Consider the following 25,017-nt stretch of genomic DNA (forward strand, 5'->3'; position numbering starts at 1 on the left):
TTTCATTGTAGCAACTGCTTATGACTTTCGTTAGATTTCTATGACGAATATTTTGTAGAATTTCACATTCAATATCAAAGCTCCTAAAAGAAGATTCATATTGCAGTTTAAACACCTTTACAACAATATCTTTCCCTTCTCCAAGAATTCTTCTATAGACAAAACCAAAACTTCCCATGCCTATTAAATTGCTCTCATTGAACTGTTGAGTTGCTCGTGCGAGTTCATAAATTGAAATTCTCTCAGGTAAAACAGACAAAATTCCATATGTTCCAATAGTTGCTTTATTACTTCTATATCTAAGGAAAATAAAGCCCAAACACATAATTGTGGTAACAGCCACAACCCCGGGAAGAATGAACAAAGCAAATTCTACCTTCTTCCTCTTCGATCTGTGTTTGTTGACAACATGACAAGTGGGAAATGGAACCTTGAAATTCCACATACTGCTTCATTACCTTTAAAAGACTCCATTGTGAAGTTCATAAAAGGACCATCATTGGGAATTTCTCCACTTGAGAATTGAAAGAGACATTATAGTTGTCAAGGTATTGAGTTCCTACAAAGATTTTGGCACTGAACCAGAGAGGTTATTGCGGGAGAAGTCCAAAGTTTCCAAATCGATCATGCTCCCAATGGACACTGGGATTGGACCTTCAAGTCTGTTATGCGCCAAAGCAAGATTAAGCAAATTTTGCAAATTACCAATCATGCTTGCGATAGACTTTGACAATTTATTCATTTATAGATTTATGTAAAAGGCTGCTACTAAATTACCGACCTCTGGGGGTAATGATCCGGTCAATGAGTTAATTAGCGGATAAGTCTAGCATCCGCACATCTTTTAGGCGCCACAAGCCTGATGGTATGCTTGAAGCCAGCATGTTAGAATCTAGGAAAAGATGGCGTAAGGATGTAAAATTTCCTAAACAGCCTGGAATTGGACCCAACAACTGATTTCCACTTAAATACAATTCAGACAAGCTGTGCAAATCACATAGGCCATGTGGAATGGAACCTTTAATGTAGCTGTTTCCAAGATATAATCCTTGTAGCTTGAACAAATGCTTCAAAGTAAGTGGAATATTGCCTGTCAGGTCATTGTTGTCTAAAGAAAGTGTTATCAAGTTTGTCAAATTGCCTGTTTCAACAGAAATTCTACCCTTTATTCTGCAGTTGAATGCAAAGAATGTTTGGACGTGGGAAGATAAGTTACAACTGAAGATGGAAGAGTGCCTTGAAAAGGATTACCCCTAATATCCAAATCATTCAACAATCTGCAAATTGTCAATGAAGTAATGAAGCTCACTTCTGAAGATGATGATTCAATTCAGATGATGATTCAATTGTTAGATTGTTGCCTGCATGAAGCAAGCTTTCAAGGAATATTAAGCTTCCAAAGGAATCTACAAGACCATTGAATTTGTTAGAGCTGAGGTCGAGCTGTCTAAGTTGAGAACAATTGGAAATGGATTTGGGTATTTGTCCGCTCAAGTAATTATCACCAAGGTAAAATTCCTCAAGAAAAGGAAACCCGCTGCACAAACTGGTTGGAAGAGCACCTGACAAACCATTCACTGAAAATGAAAGAAGAATAAGCGTTGAGATATTAAATACCTCAGGTAGAATTGAACCAGTGAACATATTGGGCCCTAATATAACTAGCTCCAATGGGTAAAGACGTTGGCCAATTTCTCTCGGTATAACACCTACCAAAAAATGTAAAACACCGAACTTGTAAATCTATTGATCCACATACAAAAGATGACACCAAAATAAGTTGGTAGAAGATTAGTTCACACCTGTGAAACTGTTTTCAGAGAGAACCAAGTCCGTTAGCATTGTAAGATTCCCGACATCTCCTGAGAGGTTTCCATGGAGTTCATTTCTCCAGAGGTCTAGAACTAGCGAAGAAGAGATATTGAAGATATTGAGGGGCAATTCCCCCGTAATCTCATTCCATCCAACATTGATCTCAACCAGGTTTTGAAGTTTGCCAAGTTCCTGTGGTAGAACACCTGTAGACAGCTTTAATACTTATTAAACGTTCACAAGAAAGAAGAACATCTAAAATTGATAGAAAGTGAAGTGTATACCACTTAAATAGTTTCCCCAAAGCTGTAGAGTTTGGAGAGATTTTAAGTCGCCAATGGCTGCGGGTATCTGCCCACTAAATGAATTGTTACCCGGTGACAGAAGTTGAAGTCGTGAACATGTCGACAGATGTGATGGAATTTGGCCGCTCAATTGATTGATAGAAAAGTAAAGCCCTTCAATAAATGGAAGATTGCCACTCAATTTATTTGATGTAAAAGATAAATCTCGTAAGGTAGATATATTGAATAAAGCAGATGGTATAATGCCTGACAGATGATTATCTTGAAAGTTTAGAAGTTTTAGCTTTTCAAGGTAATAAAGATTTGTTAAGTTGGAGATGGATTGTGGAATAGAACCTGTGAAACTGTTATTCCTGAAAGATAAGTACTCGAGTTAAGGTAAGAAAGGGGATGTCTCCCCTAAAATTGTTTACTCTCGCAGAAATAAATTTCAGGCGACGCAATAGGCAAAGTGCCGCTGAAATTGTTGCGTCTGAGGTCGAGTGAGACAAGGAAGGAGAGGTCTCCTAGTTGTGGTGGAATGCTGCTGGCAAGCCCCATGTTGGAAATATTTAATGTGGCAACTCTGCGATGGCGCTTCCCGCATGTGACACCAATCCAACTACAAACGGAGCTAGAATTGGTCCAGTTTGTTGTGATTGTGAGTGTGGCAAGGCTGGTAAATCTAGTGGCTGTGCAAGACTTTTGGTAGGTTAGTAATACAACTACACATGCAAAAATAAAATAGCAACTTCTCTTCATGGCTGCAAATGTAGGTTGGAGGTGGAAACATGATGTGCGTTGAAGTAATATATAGGTGCGGAGTCTTGGTGATATTTTTCTACTTTTTTATATAATCTGTAATTTCTATTCCTGCCCTCAAAGGACGGAAGGAAGAAAAGAAATATAGAAGTTGACAAAGTCTTGCCACTCAAGTCTTTCATGATTTGATAATTTGTTTGGTGGCAATGCTGTTGTAGATATATTCATTAGCTGTGGAATATTAGCTACAAAATTCTCAATATTATATTTTGCATAAAGCCCAAACCTTATGTAAAAGTATTTTTTTTATCGACCTCATAAACTTAAATATTATATGAACTCTTCTCTAGCTTAGGAATATGAGTAAGAAACTTTGGATCAAATAGTACATAAGCATCTGATCAAACCTAGCTAACACCAAACTCATGTACATATTAATATCCTAGCTAGTGCATCTATATATAAGTATTAATCTTCACAGAGGAACTCAATTAAGCCATTCTGAACATTTGAATCCAATTTATTGTTTTAAACATCAAAACAAAAACAGATTCTGAAGATTGCCAATCTCATATCCTAGTCTACCTGTCAAAGATATAGAACTAATAAACACATAGTGACATTTAAAAGGTTATGTATGGTGAGGAATGATTTGGTCTTTGGAGTTGTGTGAAGTCTTTTTCACTTCAAAAAATAATAGCAAATTCCTGGGAGATTAACTGATAGCATATGGGAAGGAAATTGTATTATACATTCATTATTATCAAATCTAAGACTGCATTAATTTAAATCAATTAAAAAAAAAAAACAGACATGTCCCTGCTCTGATCATATAGCCTTGAACAAATTAGGAACATGTAAACTGCTTGAATACCATACACTAAAGTCTTAGGTAACATTCCATTCTTTACAAGCAATTCTTCCAACATAGGGAATATACATACATAAATATATATATAATATACACATGTGATTTTGATAGACCGCCTACAATGAAGTAGTTCAATTGGAAACAGGACAAGTTCATCCTATGTTTCAAGCAGTTGGATAAGAAGCTTCCATGGCAATGCCACAGATCCCTTCTGCTGCACCAATATCCCTCTGCATCATGATATATCCCTCATCTCCCCAGCTTGTTCCCCACGAGTTCTTCACCAGCCAATACTTGGTTCCATCACTGGTAGCCCCATACCCAACTGCAGTCACGCCATGGTCTAGTTCGGTCCCACACTCTCCAGTGAATACTCCACTCGAGTAGAACTGGAAGTCTGATCCACTTGCATCAATGGCCACAGATACTGGTTGATTCACCACTGCTTTAAGCAGTGCGGATTCGCTGTTGGCTGGGACATCCTCGTACCCTGTGATCTTGGCAGCGTCAGATGATTCTTTCTTGGAGTTGCAGGTGCCATCAACTCCTTGGTAGGGGTAGTTGGATTCAGTTGTGAGGCCTTTGTTGCTAATAATATACTGAAAGGCATCATCCATAAGGCCACCATTGCAGCCCTGATCTTGAGTTGTGTCACAATCCACAAGTTGTTGTTCAGATAAAGAAACAAGTTTGCCTGTTGTCAGCTGATTAATTCCTTCCGTCGCTGCAACTGCTGAAAATGCCCAGCAACATCCTGCATGCATTTTTGTTTTATACAAAATCAAATTCACAATTAATTAATTTCTCTTCAATTTAATTTACTGTAAAATAGTGATTAATTATGTAAGTAAGATTACCACATTGGCCTTGATCCTTAACAGCAGTAACAGCGCCCTTCTTCCTCCAGTCGATGCTAGCCGGAGCTGCACTCACATTTTCATACCTAAACGACGAAACCTTAGACGACGACGACTTAGGAAGGGATCCCATCCTGTATCCATTTCTAGACGCCTTAAATTCATCATTCCTCAAATCAGCAAATTTGTTGACAGCGAGCTTGTAAGGGCGAGCAGCAGCTTCATTAAACGACTCGATATAATCCACATTCTCCTTGAAAATGTTGAATCTCATGGCCTTCGCAGCATCATCTTTGTAAACACGGCCGTTCTCCACCATCCATTTCTCATGCCTCTCGATCATCGATGCATCAGGTGCTGTTCTTGCTGCGGCTAGAGAAGCCCAGAAGCCTAGCACTGCCATTGCAGCCAGAAGCAGCTTCCAAGTAGTTATCGAAGCCATATATATATTGTTGTTGTAATGATGAGATGTGTAAGCTATATATGTTTGGAGAAGGTTGATCGATGCTTCAATTCAAAAGGAAAATGGTATTTATAGGTGTAGAAAACCCTTAAAACATGCACTAGAATTTAGATCACCTCCAACGTCCATGTCTGCTTGGAAAGACCGGCAAATTACTGTTTTAACTTTTAAGACAATACAATTTCATAACTCATTTCGTCGACGCACCTCTCTTTTAAGTTTTATATTAATAATTTCTTACTCAGAATTTATTCCTTCTTACAAATAGCTGCTAAAAACCAATAAAAGCCTATCTTGATTTTTAGTTTGTCTCATGCTACTAGTACATCTACAAAATCCAAGGATAGCGTCGCGTGCAAAAGCTTCAAAAGATATTTAAAGAATTTTGAGTAAAAACCAAATATAGTTTAAAGGGGCAAAATGATATATACTCATTATAAAAGATAAAACGTGAAAGAATACCCACCTTTTAAAAAATATATAAATTATACTCCCTCTGTCAACGATATCGTTTTCACTTTGTAAACAGTACACGTTTTAAGAAAGTGATGAATATGAGTAGTTGATAATAGTGGGTATTATTGTGAGTAAAGTTTGGGTCTCATTATTGTTGTGAGTGAAGTTTGTGGACCCTACTGCTATAAATGGAAGAGAAAATGATACTATTATTGATGGACCAAAATGACAAAAGTGGAAACAATATATTGAACGGATGAAGTATTAATTTAGGACTTTTTTACCCTTATGTCGAGTATTAGTGTATTTTTCACTGATGCTCGACTCGCAATAGATAAATGTCGAGTATTAGTATATTTTCTAAGAATGCTCGACTCGTAATGTTTGAACATATTGAGCATTAATGTATTTATCACTAATACTCAATTCGCAGAGGTCGAGTATGTCGAGCATTAATATATTTACAAATATACTAGTGCTCGATATACTCAACTCGCGATGGTCGAGCATTAATGCATTTACCACTAATGCTCGACTTGCTCTACTTGCATTAGCATGTCAAACAAAATTTGAGATTTCAACAAAGTTTGCGATTTAAGTAAGGGTAATTTTTTTCTTTTAAGTTCAAAATGAATAGTTTTTATAATTTTCTTTTATGATTGATATTTTTTATTTTTATTTTTTTATTTTTAAAAGGTATGCAGAAATCAGTATGTAATGTTTGCAATTTCTAGATATTTGCAGTTATATGTTTGGCTGAGGTTCATATCTATATCTATATATTATATAAAAGAGCAGTTTAACGACTATTTTTTCTTGCCATATTTTAAAATTATAGTTATTTTTAAAATTTCAGTTATTAAAATATATATCCACTTACTTTGACTACATAGTCGGCAGTTTTTTAGTTTCCAATTCAAACTTTTGTTATTCTTTTCTTTTATCTTATACATTTTCCTTTCTTTCTTTTTGAAAATTACTAATATGAGTAATAATAAAATATTTAATATGCATATCAAATTAAAGACCATAAAATTAGCATTAATTTGATATATAATAACTGTAAAATAGATTTAATAATAATAATAATAATAATAATAATAATAATAATAATAATAATAATAATAATAATAATAATAATAATAATAAAGACTATAATAATACTAATACTAATAATAATAATTAATGCTAATTTTATCAAATAATTTTCAATTGTTTAATAACTATAATTATCATTAAACTTTATATAAAGTTGAAAATTTAATATTTTCAAATTTGAGATATTGGATTAATTGATGTTGATTATTTTATTTTATTTTACTTTTGAAACATATTTAATTTTTTTTAATATTTATATTTATTTATTTAAACATATCGTTTAATTTCGATGTTCGCCGTGCATCACACGGATGTGCATAATAGTTAAAGTTGAAAATCGGCTAAATTCAAAACAACATACAACATGGAATTAGAAATATGAGTTGGATGTAAATTGTTTGATCAGTAAAGACAATTTCAAGTGCAATATTATACATGCTCTACTTTTGGTAGTTTGAATTTGAAAAAATATTAGGTGAACGTATGTGATAAGGAAAGGGGTTCTGCTTTCTTACGAGTGGAAAGATTAATTTCGGGAGACGTCTCAAAATATCAAATTGTGCATAATTTTCGAAGACAGAGGGAGTATGTGTTAGTCTAATATGAGGACAAACAACAATAAACTTAAGCAGACTTTATTTTTTTTTATATAAATTACATAAGTATATAAAGAAATTTAAAGACCGTGCGATGGAGAACTCGAATCTAGGACCTTAGGTCTTCGGCATTAACCTCCTATCACTAAACCAACACACTCACACACTTATTAAGCACACTTTCTGATGTCTACCATGTTTGACAGTGGCGGAGCTAGATTTTTACGAAGAGACAAGTGTTTGTGCTTTTAGTTTGCCTGTGCGATGGAGAGAAAACAGTAAAAGGAGGGGCAATTTCCAGTATTTTTGCATTTAATTTCTTTCTTATAGACGTGTTTGTAAAATGTCGTTGTTTTCACATTTTTTCTTCTTCTTATTTCCTTAATTAAAATAACATTGTTAATTTAACATCTCTTCGCTCCTTCCTTTCTCATCCCTCTAAATTAAAAGATCAAAGAGAAAAAAAATCAGAAAAAAAAAACTTAAAAATAAATTATTTTTAAAACAAAAAATTTCCAAACTTCTTTACTAGTCTAAATTAAAAATAGTTATGTCATAGTGCTTATGTATCTAACATCAATAAATGTGATTTTGATTAAAATATAAATTTTCAACTAATAAATCCGTTAATAGGAAATAAATTGTAGTATAATAATAATTGTACAAGTTAAAATATTAAGAACATCATCCACTTTTTATTGTACTCTTCAAATTGGGATTTTTCCTTTAAATATGAAAGTAAGAACATAAAATCAGAAAACATATCTTGCTTTCGGTAAAAGAAAAGAAAAGAAAAAAGAACTAAATTACAAATAATTGCTTTAGATAATCTCACGGAAAAATAATGATGACTAAGAGCATTCACAGTGGTTGAGTAAGGAGCTTACTTGATAGGAGGGGGATCACTTAGGTGAGCATTCGGTTATATGGTTCGGTTTTTGCTAAAACCAAACCAAACCATATTTTAGTTCGGTTTTAAAAAAAAACCGAACCGAACCGAATTAACCGAACAAACCGAACCGAATTAACCGAAATTTTTATAATTAAAACCAAACCGAACCGAAAAACCGAATTAATCCAAAGAAAACCGAAATTTTCGAAAAAAACCGAAAAAACCGAAATTTTCGAAAAAAAAACCGAAAATTCAAAAAAAAAACTATAAAATTAAAAAAATATTAGAAGTTAGATATTATAAAATTATAATTAAAATATTATATATATATATATATTATAAATATAATTCGGTTTTTCGGTTTTGTTCGGTTTTAAAAAATCCGAACCGAACCGAACCGAACCGAAAAACCGAAATTTTATGAAAAAAAAAACCCGAACCGAACCGAAAAACCGAAAAAACCGAACCATATTTTAAAATTTCGGTTTGGATCGGTTTGGTTCTTCGGTTTCGGATTTTTTGCTCACCCCTAGATCACTATGAGTCTATGAGTAAGGAGGTCACAGTGGGACTTGATCTTTTACTTGATATTTTTAGTTTTAATTTTTGTATTTTTTATTTAACTTTAATTGCACAAATTTAAATAACACAATTACTTCAAATTAAAATTCATTAATTTAAATTACTTAAATTTAAAAATTTAAAAAAATTACAATAAAAAATACAAGCCCAAACATTTTCAGTTTTTCTTTACTATTCATTTAGAATAGAAGCTCAAATATTTTTAGCCCAATTATAATTTTAAATTAAGGGTAATTCTATTCATAACCCCCGATTTACTCAGTATAGTCTCCAATTAAAATAATAATAATACATAAATATAAATTTACTATTTCACCCTGTAACTTATAACTCCAAAATTAAAAATTTTATAATTCATTGCCCCAAATTAAAATGTCTACAATTCATAGCCCCAAATAACATGATTTATTCCACCCAACAAAACACATTTCAACACCATCGAGCCATAAAGAAATTTCATTATAACTTCTAAAATTCACACCATCTGGCAAAGGTCCAGATAAAAAGTAGAAACAGATCGAGAATGGTGAACACATTATGCCAATTTATCAGAAAAGCTACAATAAATAAAACTCAAACATAATATTCAAGAGCTTAATGTTCGAGAGCAGATCCTATTCAAGTATAGCCCAAAGCACTTTTGGGGAACCTATTCCACATATTAACGTCTTCCATAGTTAAGATTTTAACACTTTTCATAAAACCCAAAACGAAAAGTGTTTAATATGAAAAATCTTAATCAAGAAAATCGAACGGGAAACGCTGTAACATGAATGTTAAACCAACAGGGAAACACTGTAACATGAATTTCAAGAAAATCGAATAGGAATCATCAACCTCGTAGTAGAAATTATTCAAACTTTGAAAATTAAGATGACACATCAGAATTTCGTAAATATATATGAAAAGATTACTGATGCAACTGTCATGTAAAGCGAAATACAGAAAAATAAAAGTTTTGGGACTATGGGTATTTAATTTGGGGGCTATGAACTATAGGGTATTTAATTTGGGGCTGTAGACAATAGGATAAAATAGTAAATTTATAATTATTTATTTTAAATGGGGGCTATACTAAGTAAAACGGGGTTTATGAGTAGAATCACCCTTAAATTAAAACTAATTTAAAATAGAAGTCCAAATATTTTTAGCCCAATTATAATTTTAAAACCTTAAACTACTCATCCTCCTACTCCTGGGCAGTTGCACTCCATCTTCATTTCTTCATCCTCCTTCAATGGCGCCACAATCCAAGTAATGCTCATGGAGGAAAAAAGCGAGCGGGCCTTACCCGAAAATTCGAGTAAGACTCAAGTAGGAGGCCTCTGCAGTGGGGTGACTTGATGGGTGGGTGACTCAAGTAACCCCATTGAGTCACCCAATGTGAATGCTCTAAGATTTGTGATCGAAAAGTATGAAGAACAATGCGCAATGAAGATTTGTGTTACTCGTAAACTTAATATCTATATATTTACCTCATATTACCATGAACAATAATATCTTATTACTACTCTAGAATCTAGATGACGAGGATAGGCTCATTATTTTTTACTCCCTCCGTCCCAATATTCAAGTCTCCTTGCTTTTGGGCACGGGTATTAAGGAGGGTTAAATTAGATGTAAAAGTAGTAGGGACCACAGAATTAGTGCTTTATTTAATGTTATTTTATTAACTAATTAAAGTGACTAATAAAATGCCTTTTAGATTAAAAATAGAATCTGTTTTATCTTTAATAGAATTACTTTAATTATTACAGTTAATTAAAGTAATTGCTGCCCAATTAGAAAGGGAAAAAACGGCAGAACTAGGCAAAAAAAAAAGGCGGCAGAGTATGTTTGGGCTCCAAACTTAACAATTTCATTCAAAAATATTTGAAAATACATCAATTTTCGTGTAACTACAACTATTAAAAGAGAGCTATTGTTTGCTCACAATTCTTTACATAATCAAGTGACCGAAAGAGAATCCAAAAAAAAGAGGATGAGAAGAAAAGATTTAACAACAGAGGAGAGGTCTTCTATGCTTCAATTTCTTATTCTTGAAAGCAAAAATGGGAAGCCACCAAGAGGGAAGATAAAAGCTATGGAGGAAAGTAGCATGATTAATGAATGTGGCAGCCAACTACACACCGCAAGATTAAGGTGGCAGCCAACTATACAACCCACAATTAATGGCAGCACACCAAGATAGCAAGAACAACCACCAAACATCAAGATGGCAGCCAACTACACACCCCACAATTAAGATGGCAGCCAACTACACACCCCACAATTAATGGCAGCCAACTACACACCCCACATAAATGAAGATGGCAGTTAACTACACATCACAACGTAAGCACACGAACACACAAAGCACAGACATCACATTTAACCATCATATAGTATAATCAGAGCATGTTTATATCATTTCAGAGCCAATTGACAACCAACAAACCCTAGTGCTCTTGCATTCAGCCACCAAGAAACTCAAGTACACAATTAATCAGGGGAAACAAAAACCAGAACACCAAGAAACAGAATTGGGAATCACCCGAAACCAAATAAGCATGAGAAATAGGGAAAATCTCACCGGAAACAAATATAAATTCGAAACAGGAGGAGAAGTCACCGGAAACAGAATTGGGAACATATGTGCGAGCATCCGAAGGTGGGCTTTGGATGCAGTGGGCCACCACTCGTTTGGTTCCTCCAATTTCGCCTCCAATTCCTCTGAGTTCGCCAGCCATCTAGGGTTTTCCTCGCTCAGAAAGTCAGATCCCCAAGTTTCATGACAAAGAAGGTCGAAATCTCTCTTGATTTCAGAGGATTTAGGGAACCTCTCTCTCGTTTTCATCCTTGCGGGGCGTCGGATGATCGGAGGTTGAAATGGAGGAGAAGGACTTTCCTCTACCTCATACTCTCGGACGCCCTCGCTCTCTGAAACGCCACCACCACACTTCTCAGGCGACGCCGGCAACGTCTCCGACAGGGAGAAAGGGAAAATCACGGGCGGTGGATCACCCCACAACGACAGAGAATCTTCGGTGTCGGGAATCACTTCATCGCTCAGATATTCCTTCCAACCATACGAAGGGTTCATCACGGCGGAGGAGAAGAACGGAGAAATGCGGCGGACTGAAAGAATGGAGGAAGACGGCGAGCTTTAGGGTTTTCACCTGAAGCGGGCGGCGCTTGATTTTAGAGAGAAAGGGCGAAGAGAAAGAGTGAGAGATTCGAGATAGGCTAGGGTTAGCAATAGATATGGAGAGAGAGAGAGAATTGTTATAATTAGTGGAGAGAGAGATAGTGAATTGTTAATTAATTGAACTAATTCAATCTTAATTTATGCTAAAAAATGAAAGGAGACTTGAATATTGGGATGGCTCAAAAAGGAATAGGAGACTTGAATATTGGGACGGATGGAGTAATATTTACGTGTACAAAATGGCTCAAGCTCAACTATAATTACAGTGAAACTTAACTTAATCCAACTAATAACTAACTGCTCTCGTATCAATTCAATTCCGAATAACTCAGGACAATTAATGTCGAGCAATCAAACGCCCACTAACAATACTCCATCCACGAAATGTTGTCATAATTTGCTATTTTGATCCGTTCACAAAAAAAAATATTTTAATCTATTTTTAGTAATAATTTGTGGGTCCCTTTCTTCACTCACTAACGTGTGGCCCCATTCTCCACTCATTAACTTAATTAACATTTTTCAATTTTCTTCATTTGTGTGGCCCTTTCTTCACTCAATAAATAAACAACATATATATATTTTTTTAATTTATGCCTTCCTCCTTTAGGATAACATTTCATGGACGACGGGAGTATTATTTTTCTTCGGTTAAGTAAAATAAATACTACTCCTTCCATCCCAAATGAAATGTCTTATTTCTTTTTGGCACGGAGATTAAGAAATGTGTATAAAGTAGATAAAGTGGGTTGGTAGAAATTATTTAAATATTAAGTATAGAGAGAGAGTGTATTGCCAAAAAAGGAAACATGACATTTCGTTTGGGACAGCCCAAAAATGAAAACAGGACGTTTCGTTTGGAACGGAGGGAGTACTATTTCTCATTTCCATCCACAAATTACTCCCAAGGCAAAAAATAAAAACTAAACTAAACAAAAAGCAAAAAGTAAAAAAGAGAGTAAATTTATAGCCCTAGTTCAGTTCCCCCTGCCCTTACTTCCCTCGCCGCCTTCCCCCTTTCTATTCCAATCTGCTCCCACCACCTTTTTCCTTTTGTTTTTTTAGCTCAAATAATTATCCGATTGTTCTTATCTCTGTCTCTACACAAGTAAATTTGTTGAAATCTTACTCTACGAGTATCAGATTTGATTTTGTGGAGTATTAAATACTCCTAGTCCATCCAAAAATGAAGTCAGATCTCTTCGAACTACCGTCAGAAATAATCAACAATATCCTTTTAAGACTCTCTGTTCGAAGCATTGCAGTAAGCAAGTGCGTTTGCAAACCATTGCTCCATTTGCTCGGCACCCACGATTTCGCCAAGTCGCATTTTTCCAAATCCGCCCCCGCCCTAGCTTTCACGATGCGAACCAACGATTCATATCGCCTCAAAATTTCCGAACTGGAAGAAGACGAAATCGATCCCGAGAGCCACGATCTACTCACCAACATTAATTTCTTTCCCGAAGCAATGGTTAATTTCACTGCCGAAGCAAGTTTAGGAGGTTCTGTTAATGGCTTGCTTTTCCTATTCGATTACCGTAATAGTTGTCATTATGTATCCAATCCGATCACTCGCGAGTTTTTCTTTATCCGCTGTCCACGAGTAATGGTGGTGAGTCATGGATTTGGGGTGAGCAGAATAACTGGGCAACATAAGTTAGTATGTATTGATCCTTTCGGTGATGGTCGATTCAATTGTTATGTATACACCCTTGGAACAGGATCGTGGAGACGCGTTGAAGCTAACGACTCGTTTGGTTGGACTCCTAAAATCGTTGCTACATTTCTTAACGGAAATCTGCATTGGATGGTATGGTCAGATCCATACCCCATGGAGCAGATTTTTTGTTTTGATTTGGAAACAGAGTGTTTTAGCAGATTTAACGTTCCTCCTCTTCGAAGAAGCATAATGAGCAGGCTCTTGTTTACTTTGAGGGATTGCCTATGTTTTTGCGATGACGATGAGGGTGATGGCACTGGCAGGGTTGTTATATGGATGATGAAGGAATATGGGGTCGAGAAATCTTGGACAAAAGAATACGTGGTCACCCCAAATCTTGCTTTTCTTGGTCACGGTTTAGATAAGTTCCCATTCCAACTGCTTCAACCTATCAAAGTTTTTAAAAATGGTGATGTATTGATGCTTTGTGGTCGCAAGATGTTCATGTACCACTCCAAGCACACCAAAACTACTCGAGAAATTGATGGTTTCTTTGGCCAAGGGGAGGGATTTTACTATCTAAACTCGCTGCTTCTCACCCCAAGCTTGCTTCCACTCAAGAGTTTTGCTGGTATGGAGAATGAGAATGTTATCTCATTTTGATTGTTTGTGTTTTATCAAAACTAAAAACTACTCTCACTATGTCGAGTTAGTGCCTTCTTTCACTCAAGAAGGAGGTTTGGGTATGGAGAATGTAATCTCCCATTTTGATTACTTGTGTTTCTAAATGCTAATTGCCAATCTATGTAGTATTATGTTTTCTTTAAGTTTATTTTTCCATGCACATTTCTTATTTGCATCTACATATTATTTCCATGAGTCGTCAAAGGGAAAAATTGATCACATTGGTAAATTTTCGAGTTTTCTTGGCATTGTGATAATTATGTTGATAATCATATTGAATCTGATTGTTTTATCTTCAATCAATTCAACTTGTGCTAGGAAATGCTACACCAAAATTAGATACAATAACCATTGTTTGTTATGACAAACTATCTCTTTTTTTTTCTTTTTTTTCTTTTTTTTTGAGAAGAAGATGACAAACTATCTCTTGATAATTCGTTTTAATTTGATTTTCCTGCGAAAAGCAGCATAATGTGCTATCAAATGAGTTGTTAACTTGTTATAATAGCGCTCTGAAAAATACCAAAAATGCCAAGAAAAGATTTATTCGTTTTAATATGATTTTCCGGTTCAAGTCCGTCATGGTGCGGCCGTTTTGCCTATTCAGGTTGGGAGGGAGCGGCAGAGATTTGATTTTGATGATTGACACCGTTCCTTCTAAATTCAACATACGAGGAAGGAGAAACTGAAAAACATGGCCCTTCCACAATTTGTTTTGGTCTTACTTAATGAAAGATATTGCGTAAAAGATTATTTGCTCGGATAGTTAATTTCAGATATTAAAAAAGAATTAATTAGCTATCACAAAAATTCCAAATAGTCAAACTAAATTCTTGGATAAAAATGTATTCTTAATTTACAAGTGAATTCTTGGAAAGGAAGTATATAAGTTGCATATATTAACATATAAATCCATATTCACACGTGACTTTGATAAGAGGCCTACAAAGAAGTAGACAACTTGGGACTTGTATAAACTTCACCCAAAGCTGCATTAGTTTCAAGCAGTTGGATAAGAAGCTGCCATGGCAATGCCACAGAGGCCTTCTGCAGCTCCAACATCCCTCTGCATCATGATATATCCCTCATCTCCCCAGCTCGCTCCCCACGAGTTCTTCACCAGCCAATACTTGGTTCCATCACTGGTAGCCCCATACCCAACTGCAGTCACGCCATGGTCTAGTTCAGTCCCACACTCTCCAGTGAATACGCCACTCGAGTAGAACTGGAAGTCTGATCCACTTGCATCAATGGCTACTGATACTGGTTGACTCACCACTGCTTTAAGCAGTGCTGATTCGCTGTTGGCTGGGACATCCTCGTACCCTGTGATCTTGGCTGCATCGGATGATTCCTTCTTGGAGTTGCAGGTGCCATCCACTCCTTGGTAGGGGTAGTTGGATTCAGTTGTGAGGCCTTTGTTGCTAATAATATACTGAAAGGCATCATCCATAAGGCCTCCATTGCAACCCTGATCTTGAGTGGTGTCACAATCCACAAGTTGTTGTTCAGATAAAGAAACAAGTTTGCCTGTTGTCAGCTGATTAATTCCTTCCGTAGCTGCAACTGCTGAAAATGCCCAGCAACATCCTGCATGCATTTTTGTTTTATACAAAATCAAATTCACTATTAATTAATTTCTCTTCAATTTAATTTACTCTAAGATAGTGATTATGTTAGTAAGAATACCACATTGGCCTTGATCCTTAACAGCAGTAACAGCGCCCTTCTTCCTCCAGTCGATGCTAGCCGGAGCTGCACTCACATTTTCATACCTAAACGACGAAACCTTAGACGATGACGACTTATTAGGAAGGGATCCCATCCTGTATCCATTTCTAGACGCCTGAAATTCATCATTCCTCAAATCAGCAAATTTGTTGACAGCGAGCTTGTAAGGGCGAGCAGCAGCTTCATTAAACGACTCGATATAATCCACATTCTCCTTGAAAATGTTGAATCTCATGGCCTTCTCAGCATCATCTTTGTATACACGGCCGTTCTCCACCATCCATTTCTCATGTCTCTCGATCATCGATGCATCAGGTGCTGTTCTTGCTGCAGCTAGAGAAGCACTGAGAGCTAGCAGCAGGATTGCTGCAATTAGAAGCTTGGAAGAAGGTATCGAGGCCATTGCTTCAAATGAGTTGGATATATTTCGTAAAGAGAAGTGTTGTGAATCAATTCAAAAGGGAGAGTCTATTTATAGCTAGACTTGGATTCTGCATTCGACTTCAGCAGTAAACCAGAAATAAATTCAAAACTCTGTTTCGTGGAAGCTCGTCTACTTCATTTGACCTGAAATTTGAATATATAATTTGTTGGTTAGATCTTTCCCTAATTTCAAAAGTTTGCTCAAAACCAAAGAGCGGGTGTTGAATTTTTATGTTACGATAACAATTATCAACTGATGGCGTAGCGTCTCAAACCTCAGATCTATCAAAATTAACTTGCATGAAGCATGAATCGTTTATCAACTATTAACCCGTAAAGCTACGCAGTTACTTGATAGCAACATTTGATGACTACAAGTTGGTTAAAAAAAATACTATAAAGCTGCGTTTATTTTGATGGATAAATTTATCTATGGAAAAATTATGGATAACAAAAATTTATATCTTTAAATGTCTCATTTCTTTTCCAACATTTGACACAAAAGTATTTTTCCTTCCTTATTTTCACTTCAAGCATGGATAATATTATCCCTCCATTTTTGTGTGGATAATATTATTATTCATCCTTGAAGTGAAAATAAGGAAGGAAAAATACTTTGGTGTCAAATGTTGGAAAAGAAATGAGACATATTTTAAGACATAAATTTTTGTTATCCATCATTTTCAATGGATAAATTTATCTATCAAATTAAACGCAACCTAAGAAAATAAAACACGTTTGGGGTAATTCTATTGATACCTCTCATTTTACTCTTTATATCCCCTATCTAAAACAATAATTAAAAATTTACGATTTTATCTTATAGTTCATAGCCTCAAATTAAATTAAATTAATAATAAATTAACAATTTCATTTAAGAAAATGTTGCTGTCACGCACTTCCATCACGATCCACACCACATTCGGCCTCACGCTTTTACTCTTCCGACGCTCCGATTCTCCTCCGCCGACCATGTTCTCCCCTTTCTTGATAGTTTCTTCGAAGCTGCTGCTCTCCACATGCTTGATCAGTGCCAAGATATTGCTGATCATGTGAGAAATCGACGTCAATAACTTTTGCAGATAACAGCCCTTTCCTTTACTTCCAATGGAGTCGATTAATCAGTAGTTTTTTTCATGTGGTTATTAGAATTTTGATTTGGGAGCTATGCAGTTTTTTGCAGGGTCTACGTGTTTCTTTATCATACTAGCGTCTAACCCGTCCAAATTCGACGAGAATTATTTTATGTCATCATTTATAATTATTTTATGTTATATATTTTATTACTATAGCATATGAAATAGTCATATCAAATTAAATTAGTAATACAATATTTAAAATAATATTAATCTTAATCACTTTTGCTAATTAAATGTAGGTTGTGATAATAGAAATACATTTTTATGTAAATATTCATTTGATGAAGTTTATAAAAAGTTGATGTGGGATTGAAGATTTTACAAGAAAAAAAATATGTAAATTTAAAGTATAATATGATGTACGATTGATGTGTCGCATCTACTGTTAATCGTATATCGATAATATTTACTCTCTCAATCCCTCAAACATTTTCCTTTTTTTTTTTTTCTATTTTGGTTCGTCCCCAAAACATCTTCCTAACCTATTTTTGGAAACAATTTCACTAATTATTATTCTTACAATTTCACCTTTTTGTGGGACTCGTTCTCCACTTTCACTAACTATCACTCTTATAATTTCACTTTTTGTGGGACACATTCTCTACTTATCAAATAAATAACTAACTTTTATTAAAACTCGTAGCATCCTCTCTTAGGAAGATGTTTTGGGGGACGGATGGAGTATTAAGTTTGTTCAAATTCTTTAAATTTGACGGATAAGAAATAATTTAACTAAACATATGTCATTTGAGTATCATCTCATATGGACCTAATAAGACTAGATAATCATATGAAGCTCTAAAGATCACATATGACATTTGAAAGTCAAAATTTTGAAAACCATATTATTTGGAGTTTGAAATACCACATCTGAATTTTGAGCATCATCTTGTATGGAGCTTGAAGATTATAACTTACTTGTGAGTATCATTTTGTCAAGAATTTGTGAAATTATAATTAAGTTATGAGAATAATCTCGTCTCAAACTTTAAACAACATCATCATATTTGAAATCATATTCAATCATATAGTTATAGGATTTATTTTGTTATTATATATATATATATATATATATATATATATATATATATATATAGAGAGAGAGAGAGAGAGAGAGAGATTGATTGATTGGGCATAGGCATGTATTTTATTTATTTATAACATTTAGTTGAAGAATATATTTTCTAAAAAATGAATTGACATTTGAATTGATTGTTTTTCGTGGATTAATTTATTGGTATACTTTATTTAAGTTTTAGTCACACTTGAAACAATCTCAATTAAGTGGGTATACGGATTCCTATTCTGGATGCCATCATTTTATTAAATTAAATTTTTCAAGTGAAAAAAAGGTGGATTGTGAGGCATGATAAGTTCTTGTTGGTCATTGAGTTTATATATATATAAGAAAAGTTGGTATGAGGTTGGGAGGGATTTCAAGCGTTTGAAAACAGATGAATGGACCCTTGAAGTGCTAATGTGTTTTAATTTGGCTGGGTTCCGATAGTCAAATGGATATGTAGGATTTATAATTAAATGGATATATTGGATTTATCTAATAGTTTTATACAATTATTTAATAGTACAGACTTTATCTAATAGTTTTATACGATTATTTAATAGTATAGAATTTATCTATAAATTTATATGATTATTTAATAGTTTTTAAATGTATAAATAAATAACAATGAATGAGAATTGACGAAAATTAGAATGAAGTGATTATACGATGCTACGTAGGATAGGATTTATTTTGCTATAATGTAAAAATTGATTAGAAATATATAAATAAATAAGAATGAATGAGAATTGAGGAAAATTAGAATGCCACATAGGATAAGATTTATTTTGCTATTATATATGTAGGATAGGATAGGATAGGATTTTGACAAGGGGCTATAAATATATTTAGATTACAATCGAGAGTTATACGTGTTTATTTCTTAAGATTTATTTAAATAAAAATTTTAATTTATTATAATTTAATTTAATTTGGGACTATGAAGTATAAAATAAATAAATAAATAAAATTTTAATTAATTTTTATTATAAAAAATAAAATGAGGACTAAAGATAGAATCAGTTAAACATTGGATGACTACAAACTTTGTGCGCGCGGGGGGCGCGGACTAGGATAATGTGGGCTTTCCGGCCTTGTACAAATTTTATTATTTATGATTAGAGAAGCATACAAAGTAACAATAATATAGTTTTTTTTTTTTTTTTTGAGAAAAAAGATATTGCATTCGTTAAGATAAATCCTTAAGTACAATATCTTGAATCTAAGAAGGAAAATTGATAGTTGCGGACATGAATTCGCAAATCTATACTATAAGAAAAAGAGAGTTTTCAATTTTAAATTGATTTCAAATCAATTTTGAAATTGAGCTAGAATAAAATTGGAGGTTTATTTATAAGCCATACATCTTTTTTTTCTTTTTCTTTAACCTCTTATTTTTCTATTTTATTTCTTTTTTAAAATTATAAAATTCGACTAATTATAAAATATTTGATATGCATATCAAATTAAACACAATTAGAATCTGGTCGAACACCGACGGAATATTCCGTCGGTAAGAATCAAAATTCCGTCGGTAAATAGAGATACCGACGGATTACCGACGGATTTCACCCGTCGTGAAAATGCTCGTCGGTAAATGATTTACCGACGGATTTTTTCTGTCCGTCGGTGGATACCGTCGGTAAGTCTCCGGCGCCGGCGTTGGCCGTGGTAGGTGGCGCGTTTACCGACGGATTACCGACGAAATTTTCCGTCGGTAAATTATTTTTAATTTTTAAATTTTAATTTTAATTTTTTTTAATCAACCTATCTTCGTATTTTACAAGTATTTCGTATTTCTAATATATTTTGAACTTAATTACATATGATTTGGCCAACTTCCCAGTGGGTCACCCATCTTACTAGTGCTCTGAGTCAAGCACGCTTAACCTTGAAGTTTCTTTGGAGTGGTCGCCAGTAGAGAACACGCGTATTATTGATATAACTAGCACCTATTAATTCATTTAAACTCGGTAGGGATTCGTCGGTAAAACATAAAAATAACTGGTCGGTAATCCGTCGGTAAAACATAAAAATAATTATTAAATTCGAAATTACCTAATTTTCCGACGGAGTTTAATTCGTCGGTAGGGATTCCGTCGGTATTCCGTCGGTAAAAAATAAAAATAATTATTAAAATCGAAAATACCGAATTTACCGACGGATATTGTCCGTCGGTAGTGATTCCGTCAGTAGTCCGTCGGTATTTTCATCGGAAATAGATGCCGGCTCCGGCGATGTTGCCGGATGACGGTCCGTCGGGGATCCGTCGGTATCTACCGACGGAAAATAGTCCGTCGGTGATTTCCGTCGGTGTTCGACCAGTTTTCTTGTAGTGAAAGATCATGACAAGAGCTTTAATTTTGTATATGTTATGTAAATATTGGATTTAAAATATAAAAATTAAATTTATTTAAAGATCGTCGGAACATTGACTCCCGCACATCTTCCGACACGGGATTCTCTTGGTTGATCAAGATTCATTTGGGGTGCAAATGCAATGTTGTATTCAATACACACTTGTAGAGGATTGGACATAGTGTGAGGTGTGGCATTATAGTAACCTCTCTTTGTGCCATAAGAAGAGCTTCCAACTTCACCTGCTTCTCTCCTTTCCTCCTTATCGCCCCCTGCGCAGATACACTCCACGTTGTGTGTTCATCACTAGCTATCTCATGCAAGATTAATTCTCTAATATTTGCATCTGCACTCCAAATAAGTGGAATAAGGATGAAAACCCTTTCGCACATATCACAGAGGATCCCCTTCCTCCTACACTTTCCTCTTCAACAAAACACAGATATGGACTTAACACATTAAGTGCCAACTGCGAAACGTTTTCTTCCACATTTTTAGCATATATAGATTTCTACTACAGAAAACCAAGGAGCCGTACGTGAGCATTGTGAGGGATGAATTCTACTACTTAAAAAATTTATTTGGTATATTATATAGTACTTAGTAGTTTTGTGTAGTGTTACCACTGCTTTCATGACTGAACCACAGTAGTGCATTAATAAATAAATTTTCTGTTATAAAAACACATTAATATGGTTCGGTTATAGAAACATGGTCTTATATCTAATCCTGCAAATAGGATCATGCATGAGAACACTACAACTCCTACCAATAACCAGAACCTAATATGGAAGCAAGCCAGCTCAAATCAAACTTCACCTATTGCTTAACGACTTTAGCTTTATACATGATGAAATTAATATTGCATGGTTTGATGCAAGTAGAATCATAAAATATGTAGGCACATCATAGTTCCAATAAACTAGGAACATGTAAACTGCTTGAATACCGTTCACTGAAGTCTTAGGTAACATTCCTTTCTTTACAAGCAATTCTTCCAACATAGGGAATATATATACATAAATATATTTATAATATATATACACAATGTGATTTTGACAGGCCGCCTACAATGAAGCAGTTCAATTGGAAGATTACAAGTTCGTCCTATGTTTCAAGCAGTTGGATACGAAGCTTCCATCGCAATGCCACAGATCCCTTCTGCTGCACTAACATCCCTCTGCATCATGATATATCCCTCGTCTCCCCAGCTCGTTCCCCACGAATTCTTCACCAGCCAATACTTGGTTCCATCACTGGTAGCCCCATACCCAACTGCAGTCACGCCATGGTCTAGTTCGGTCCCACACTCTCCAGTGAATACTCCACTCGAGTAGAACTGGAAGTCTGATCCACTTGCATCAATGGCTACTGATACTGGTTGATTCACCACTGCTTTAAGCAGTGCTGATTCGCTGTTGGCTGGGACATCCTCGTACCCTGTGATCTTGGCTGCATCAGATGATTCCTTCTTGGAGTTGCAGGTGCCATCCACTCCTTGGTAGGGGTAGTTGGATTCAGTTGTGAGGCCTTTGTTGTTAATAATATACTGAAAGGCATCATCCATAAGGCCACCATTGCAGCCCTGATCTTGAGTGGTGTCACAATCCACAAGTTGTTGTTCAGATAAAGAAACAAGTTTCCCTGTTGTGAGTTGGTTGATTCCTTCCGTGGCTGCAACTGCTGAAAATGCCCAGCAACATCCTACATGCATTTTTGTTTTATACAAAATCAAATTCATAATTAATTAATTTCTCTTCAAATTAATCTACTCTAAAATAGTGATTAATTATGTAAGTAAGATTACCACATTGGCCTTGATCCTTAACAGCAGTAACAGCGCCCTTCTTCCTCCAGTCGATGCTAGCCGGAGCTGCACTCACATTTTCATACCTAAACGACGAAACCTTAGACGACTTAGGAAGGGATGCCATCTTGTATCCATTTCTAGACGACTGAAATTCTTGGTTGGTGAGATCAGCAAATTTGTTGACAGCGAGCTTGTAAGGCCGAGCAGCAGCTTCATTAAACGATTCGATATACTCCACATTCTCCTTGAAAATGTTGAATCTCATGGCCTTCTCAGCATCATCTTTGTAAACACGGCCGTTCTCCACCATCCATTTCTCATGTCTCTCGATCATCGATGCATCAGGTGCTGTTCTTGCTGCAGCTAGAGAAGCCCACAAGCCTAGCACTGCCATTGCAGCCAGAAGCAGCTTCCAAGTAGTTATCGAAGCCATATATTGTTGTTGTGATGATGAGATGTGTAAGCTATATATGTTTGGAGAAGGTTGATCGATGCTTCAACTCACAAGGAAAATGGTATTTATAGGCGTACAAAACCCTTAAACTATGCACTAGAATTTAGAAAAACTCCAACGTCCATGTCTGCTTGGAAAGACCGGCAAATTACTGTTTTAACTTTTAAGAAAAATACAATTTCATAGTAACTCATTTCGTCGACGCACCTTTTTTAAGTTTTATATTTCAGAATTTATTCCTTCTTATAAATAGCTGCTAAAAACCAATAAAAGCCTCTGCTGATTTTTACTTTGTCTCATGCTACAAGTACATCTGCAAAATCCAAGGATAGCGTCGCGTCCAAATGCTTCAAAAGATATTTAAGAACTGGGAAATTATATTGGACCATAATTAATTATGATGGTCATAATACCTGTAGGGCTCATTTAGTATGCGATATGAGATAAGCAGTGATATGTTTGATTGAGATCTCTTATACTATATCTTATATTTATATATTATATTTGGTAGAATGCATTAAAATATATCTGTAAAATAAGCGAGTCCAGCAAACAGTAGCCAAAAAAAAAAAAAAAACAAGAAACCTCAATAATTATATCATTATTCTTTAATTAAAATAAAAAAGAGCAATATCTGAAAGCCAAGACGGGAAATCCGACTTTCAGATCATTACATCCTTAATGAAAAAACCAAAATTAGCGAGCTCATGAGCTGCTCTATTAATCTCACGGCGAACATGAAAGAATTCTAAAACAATGGTATCACGCGCATGGTTGAAAGTTTCAAACAATTCGTCGCACAAAGAATCTAAGCCATGATGTGAATCCTGCAAAGTATGGATGGCTAATAAATAATCAGAATAAAGAACCATTGGTCCAAAGTCGTGTTGTAGGCAGAAACCCATAGCGATCAAGATAGCATGTAACTCGCCCAGAAGAACGGTTGTCGTATAGCCTATAGTCTGGCACCTTGATGTATGCGATTTAGTTGTCTAGATTTATGTTTATCATCGTGTATTTTATTTGATATTGCCCTAGTTCGTTGGTGTTTTGGCGCAGGAATTGCATGAAGTATGGTTGAAGGCTCGTGGATGAAGAAAGATGGTGGAAGACGTGATACAAAATTAAGATGACGTTGATTTGGAAGAGAATTAGAGATTGGGGCTTGGAGCTAATTGTTTAAATTTATTTAAGCCTTTTAACTCATGTGTTATAATTCTTTTGGGGAATTATTTTTTGTAAGGGCCGAGAAGCCCATATTTTGGGGTGGACGGCACTTAAGGGTTTTAAAATCCCTTAGTTTTGTTTAAGTAGGGGAGCCACTAGTTTTAGTATATGTATGGTAGGTTTTATTATTCCTAGACTACACGTTTTGATTAGCTTAGAGTTCAGTTTGTTTATTTTGTTTTTTGTGCTTGGAATTGGCGGCTGACTTTGGGATTATTGACAGACAATTACTTTTGATTTTCATTGTGGTGACTTCTTTTAATTTTAATTGCAATTTATTTTCTTGTTCTATATTTGCTTTTATTTATTTGATTGTTTTTAGTTTAATTATGAGTAGTTAAATTCTTAATTCAGCGAGAATAATGAAGTACTGATTTAATTTATGTGAGATCTAATTGAGCATATAATTGATTCGTGTTGATTCCGATTTATTCCTTGTGTTTAAAGACAATTTCCATTTTATTTAAGTCTATCCAACTTAGATTTAATTGGATTAAGGTCAATTGGTTCCTCCAATCCATAATTGTTGGAATAGAGCTGATTAGTGATAAAGCTAGCATGTTCGTAGTAGGAATAAATTGGTAGACGAATTATTACTTGCGTTCTTG

The 25,017-nt window shown here is 34.9% G+C and overlaps 5 protein-coding genes across 5 annotated transcripts; 1 reads left to right on the plus strand and 4 right to left on the minus strand.

The window, feature by feature from the left end:
• Positions 1-559: 559 nt before the first annotated feature.
• LOC131008481 (probable leucine-rich repeat receptor-like protein kinase At1g35710) lies at positions 560-2,657 on the minus strand. Its single transcript, XM_057935355.1, has 6 exons — positions 2,531-2,657; positions 1,803-2,018; positions 1,563-1,709; positions 1,310-1,361; positions 973-1,170; positions 560-662 (listed from the first exon to the last, which is right to left on the minus strand). The coding sequence occupies exons 1-6, from the start codon at positions 2,655-2,657 to the stop codon at positions 560-562; spliced, it is 843 nt and encodes a 280-aa protein (XP_057791338.1).
• A 1,046-nt stretch (positions 2,658-3,703) lies between these two features.
• Positions 3,704-5,070, minus strand: LOC131013501 (senescence-specific cysteine protease SAG39-like). Its single transcript, XM_057941611.1, has 2 exons — positions 4,587-5,070; positions 3,704-4,483 (listed from the first exon to the last, which is right to left on the minus strand). Exons 1-2 carry the CDS (start codon positions 5,026-5,028, stop codon positions 3,894-3,896), a joined length of 1,032 nt encoding a protein of 343 aa, XP_057797594.1. The 5' UTR covers positions 5,029-5,070; the 3' UTR covers positions 3,704-3,893.
• Positions 5,071-12,825: 7,755 nt separating this feature from the next.
• Positions 12,826-14,350, plus strand: LOC131013502 (F-box/kelch-repeat protein At3g06240-like). The gene has a single exon (XM_057941612.1). It carries the CDS (start codon positions 13,047-13,049, stop codon positions 14,184-14,186), a length of 1,140 nt encoding a protein of 379 aa, XP_057797595.1. The 5' UTR covers positions 12,826-13,046; the 3' UTR covers positions 14,187-14,350.
• A 683-nt stretch (positions 14,351-15,033) lies between these two features.
• LOC131013503 (senescence-specific cysteine protease SAG39-like) lies at positions 15,034-16,392 on the minus strand. The gene is made up of 2 exons (XM_057941613.1): positions 15,897-16,392; positions 15,034-15,797 (listed from the first exon to the last, which is right to left on the minus strand). Exons 1-2 carry the CDS (start codon positions 16,339-16,341, stop codon positions 15,208-15,210), a joined length of 1,035 nt encoding a protein of 344 aa, XP_057797596.1. The 5' UTR covers positions 16,342-16,392; the 3' UTR covers positions 15,034-15,207.
• Positions 16,393-21,851: 5,459 nt separating this feature from the next.
• Positions 21,852-23,207, minus strand: LOC131013504 (senescence-specific cysteine protease SAG39-like). Its single transcript, XM_057941614.1, has 2 exons — positions 22,726-23,207; positions 21,852-22,622 (listed from the first exon to the last, which is right to left on the minus strand). Exons 1-2 carry the CDS (start codon positions 23,159-23,161, stop codon positions 22,033-22,035), a joined length of 1,026 nt encoding a protein of 341 aa, XP_057797597.1. The 5' UTR covers positions 23,162-23,207; the 3' UTR covers positions 21,852-22,032.
• Positions 23,208-25,017: the final 1,810 nt, after the last annotated feature.

This window comes from Salvia miltiorrhiza, chromosome 2 (genome assembly GCF_028751815.1).
Source record: "Salvia miltiorrhiza cultivar Shanhuang (shh) chromosome 2, IMPLAD_Smil_shh, whole genome shotgun sequence".
Classification (NCBI taxonomy): domain Eukaryota; kingdom Viridiplantae; phylum Streptophyta; class Magnoliopsida; order Lamiales; family Lamiaceae; genus Salvia; species Salvia miltiorrhiza.

Coding starts and splice junctions, on each gene's coding strand:
- LOC131013503 (XM_057941613.1), bottom strand. CDS start 16,341: ATGGCCTCGATACCTTCTTCCAAGCTTCTAATTGCAGCAATCCTGCTG. Junction 15,798..15,896: donor TAAGGATCAAGGCCAATGTG/GTATTCTTACTA, acceptor AAATGCATGCAG/GATGTTGCTGGGCATTTTCA.
- LOC131013504 (XM_057941614.1), bottom strand. CDS start 23,161: ATGGCTTCGATAACTACTTGGAAGCTGCTTCTGGCTGCAATGGCAGTG. Junction 22,623..22,725: donor TAAGGATCAAGGCCAATGTG/GTAATCTTACTT, acceptor AAATGCATGTAG/GATGTTGCTGGGCATTTTCA.
- LOC131013502 (XM_057941612.1), top strand. CDS start 13,047: ATGAAGTCAGATCTCTTCGAACTACCGTCAGAAATAATCAACAATATC.
- LOC131008481 (XM_057935355.1), bottom strand. CDS start 2,657: ATGGGGCTTGCCAGCAGCATTCCACCACAACTAGGAGACCTCTCCTTC. Junction 2,019..2,530: donor TGAAATTTATTTCTGCGAGA/GTAAACAATTTT, acceptor AGCTGTCTACAG/GTGTTCTACCACAGGAACTT. Junction 1,710..1,802: donor CTCTGAAAACAGTTTCACAG/GTGTGAACTAAT, acceptor ATTTTTTGGTAG/GTGTTATACCGAGAGAAATT.
- LOC131013501 (XM_057941611.1), bottom strand. CDS start 5,028: ATGGCTTCGATAACTACTTGGAAGCTGCTTCTGGCTGCAATGGCAGTG. Junction 4,484..4,586: donor TAAGGATCAAGGCCAATGTG/GTAATCTTACTT, acceptor AAATGCATGCAG/GATGTTGCTGGGCATTTTCA.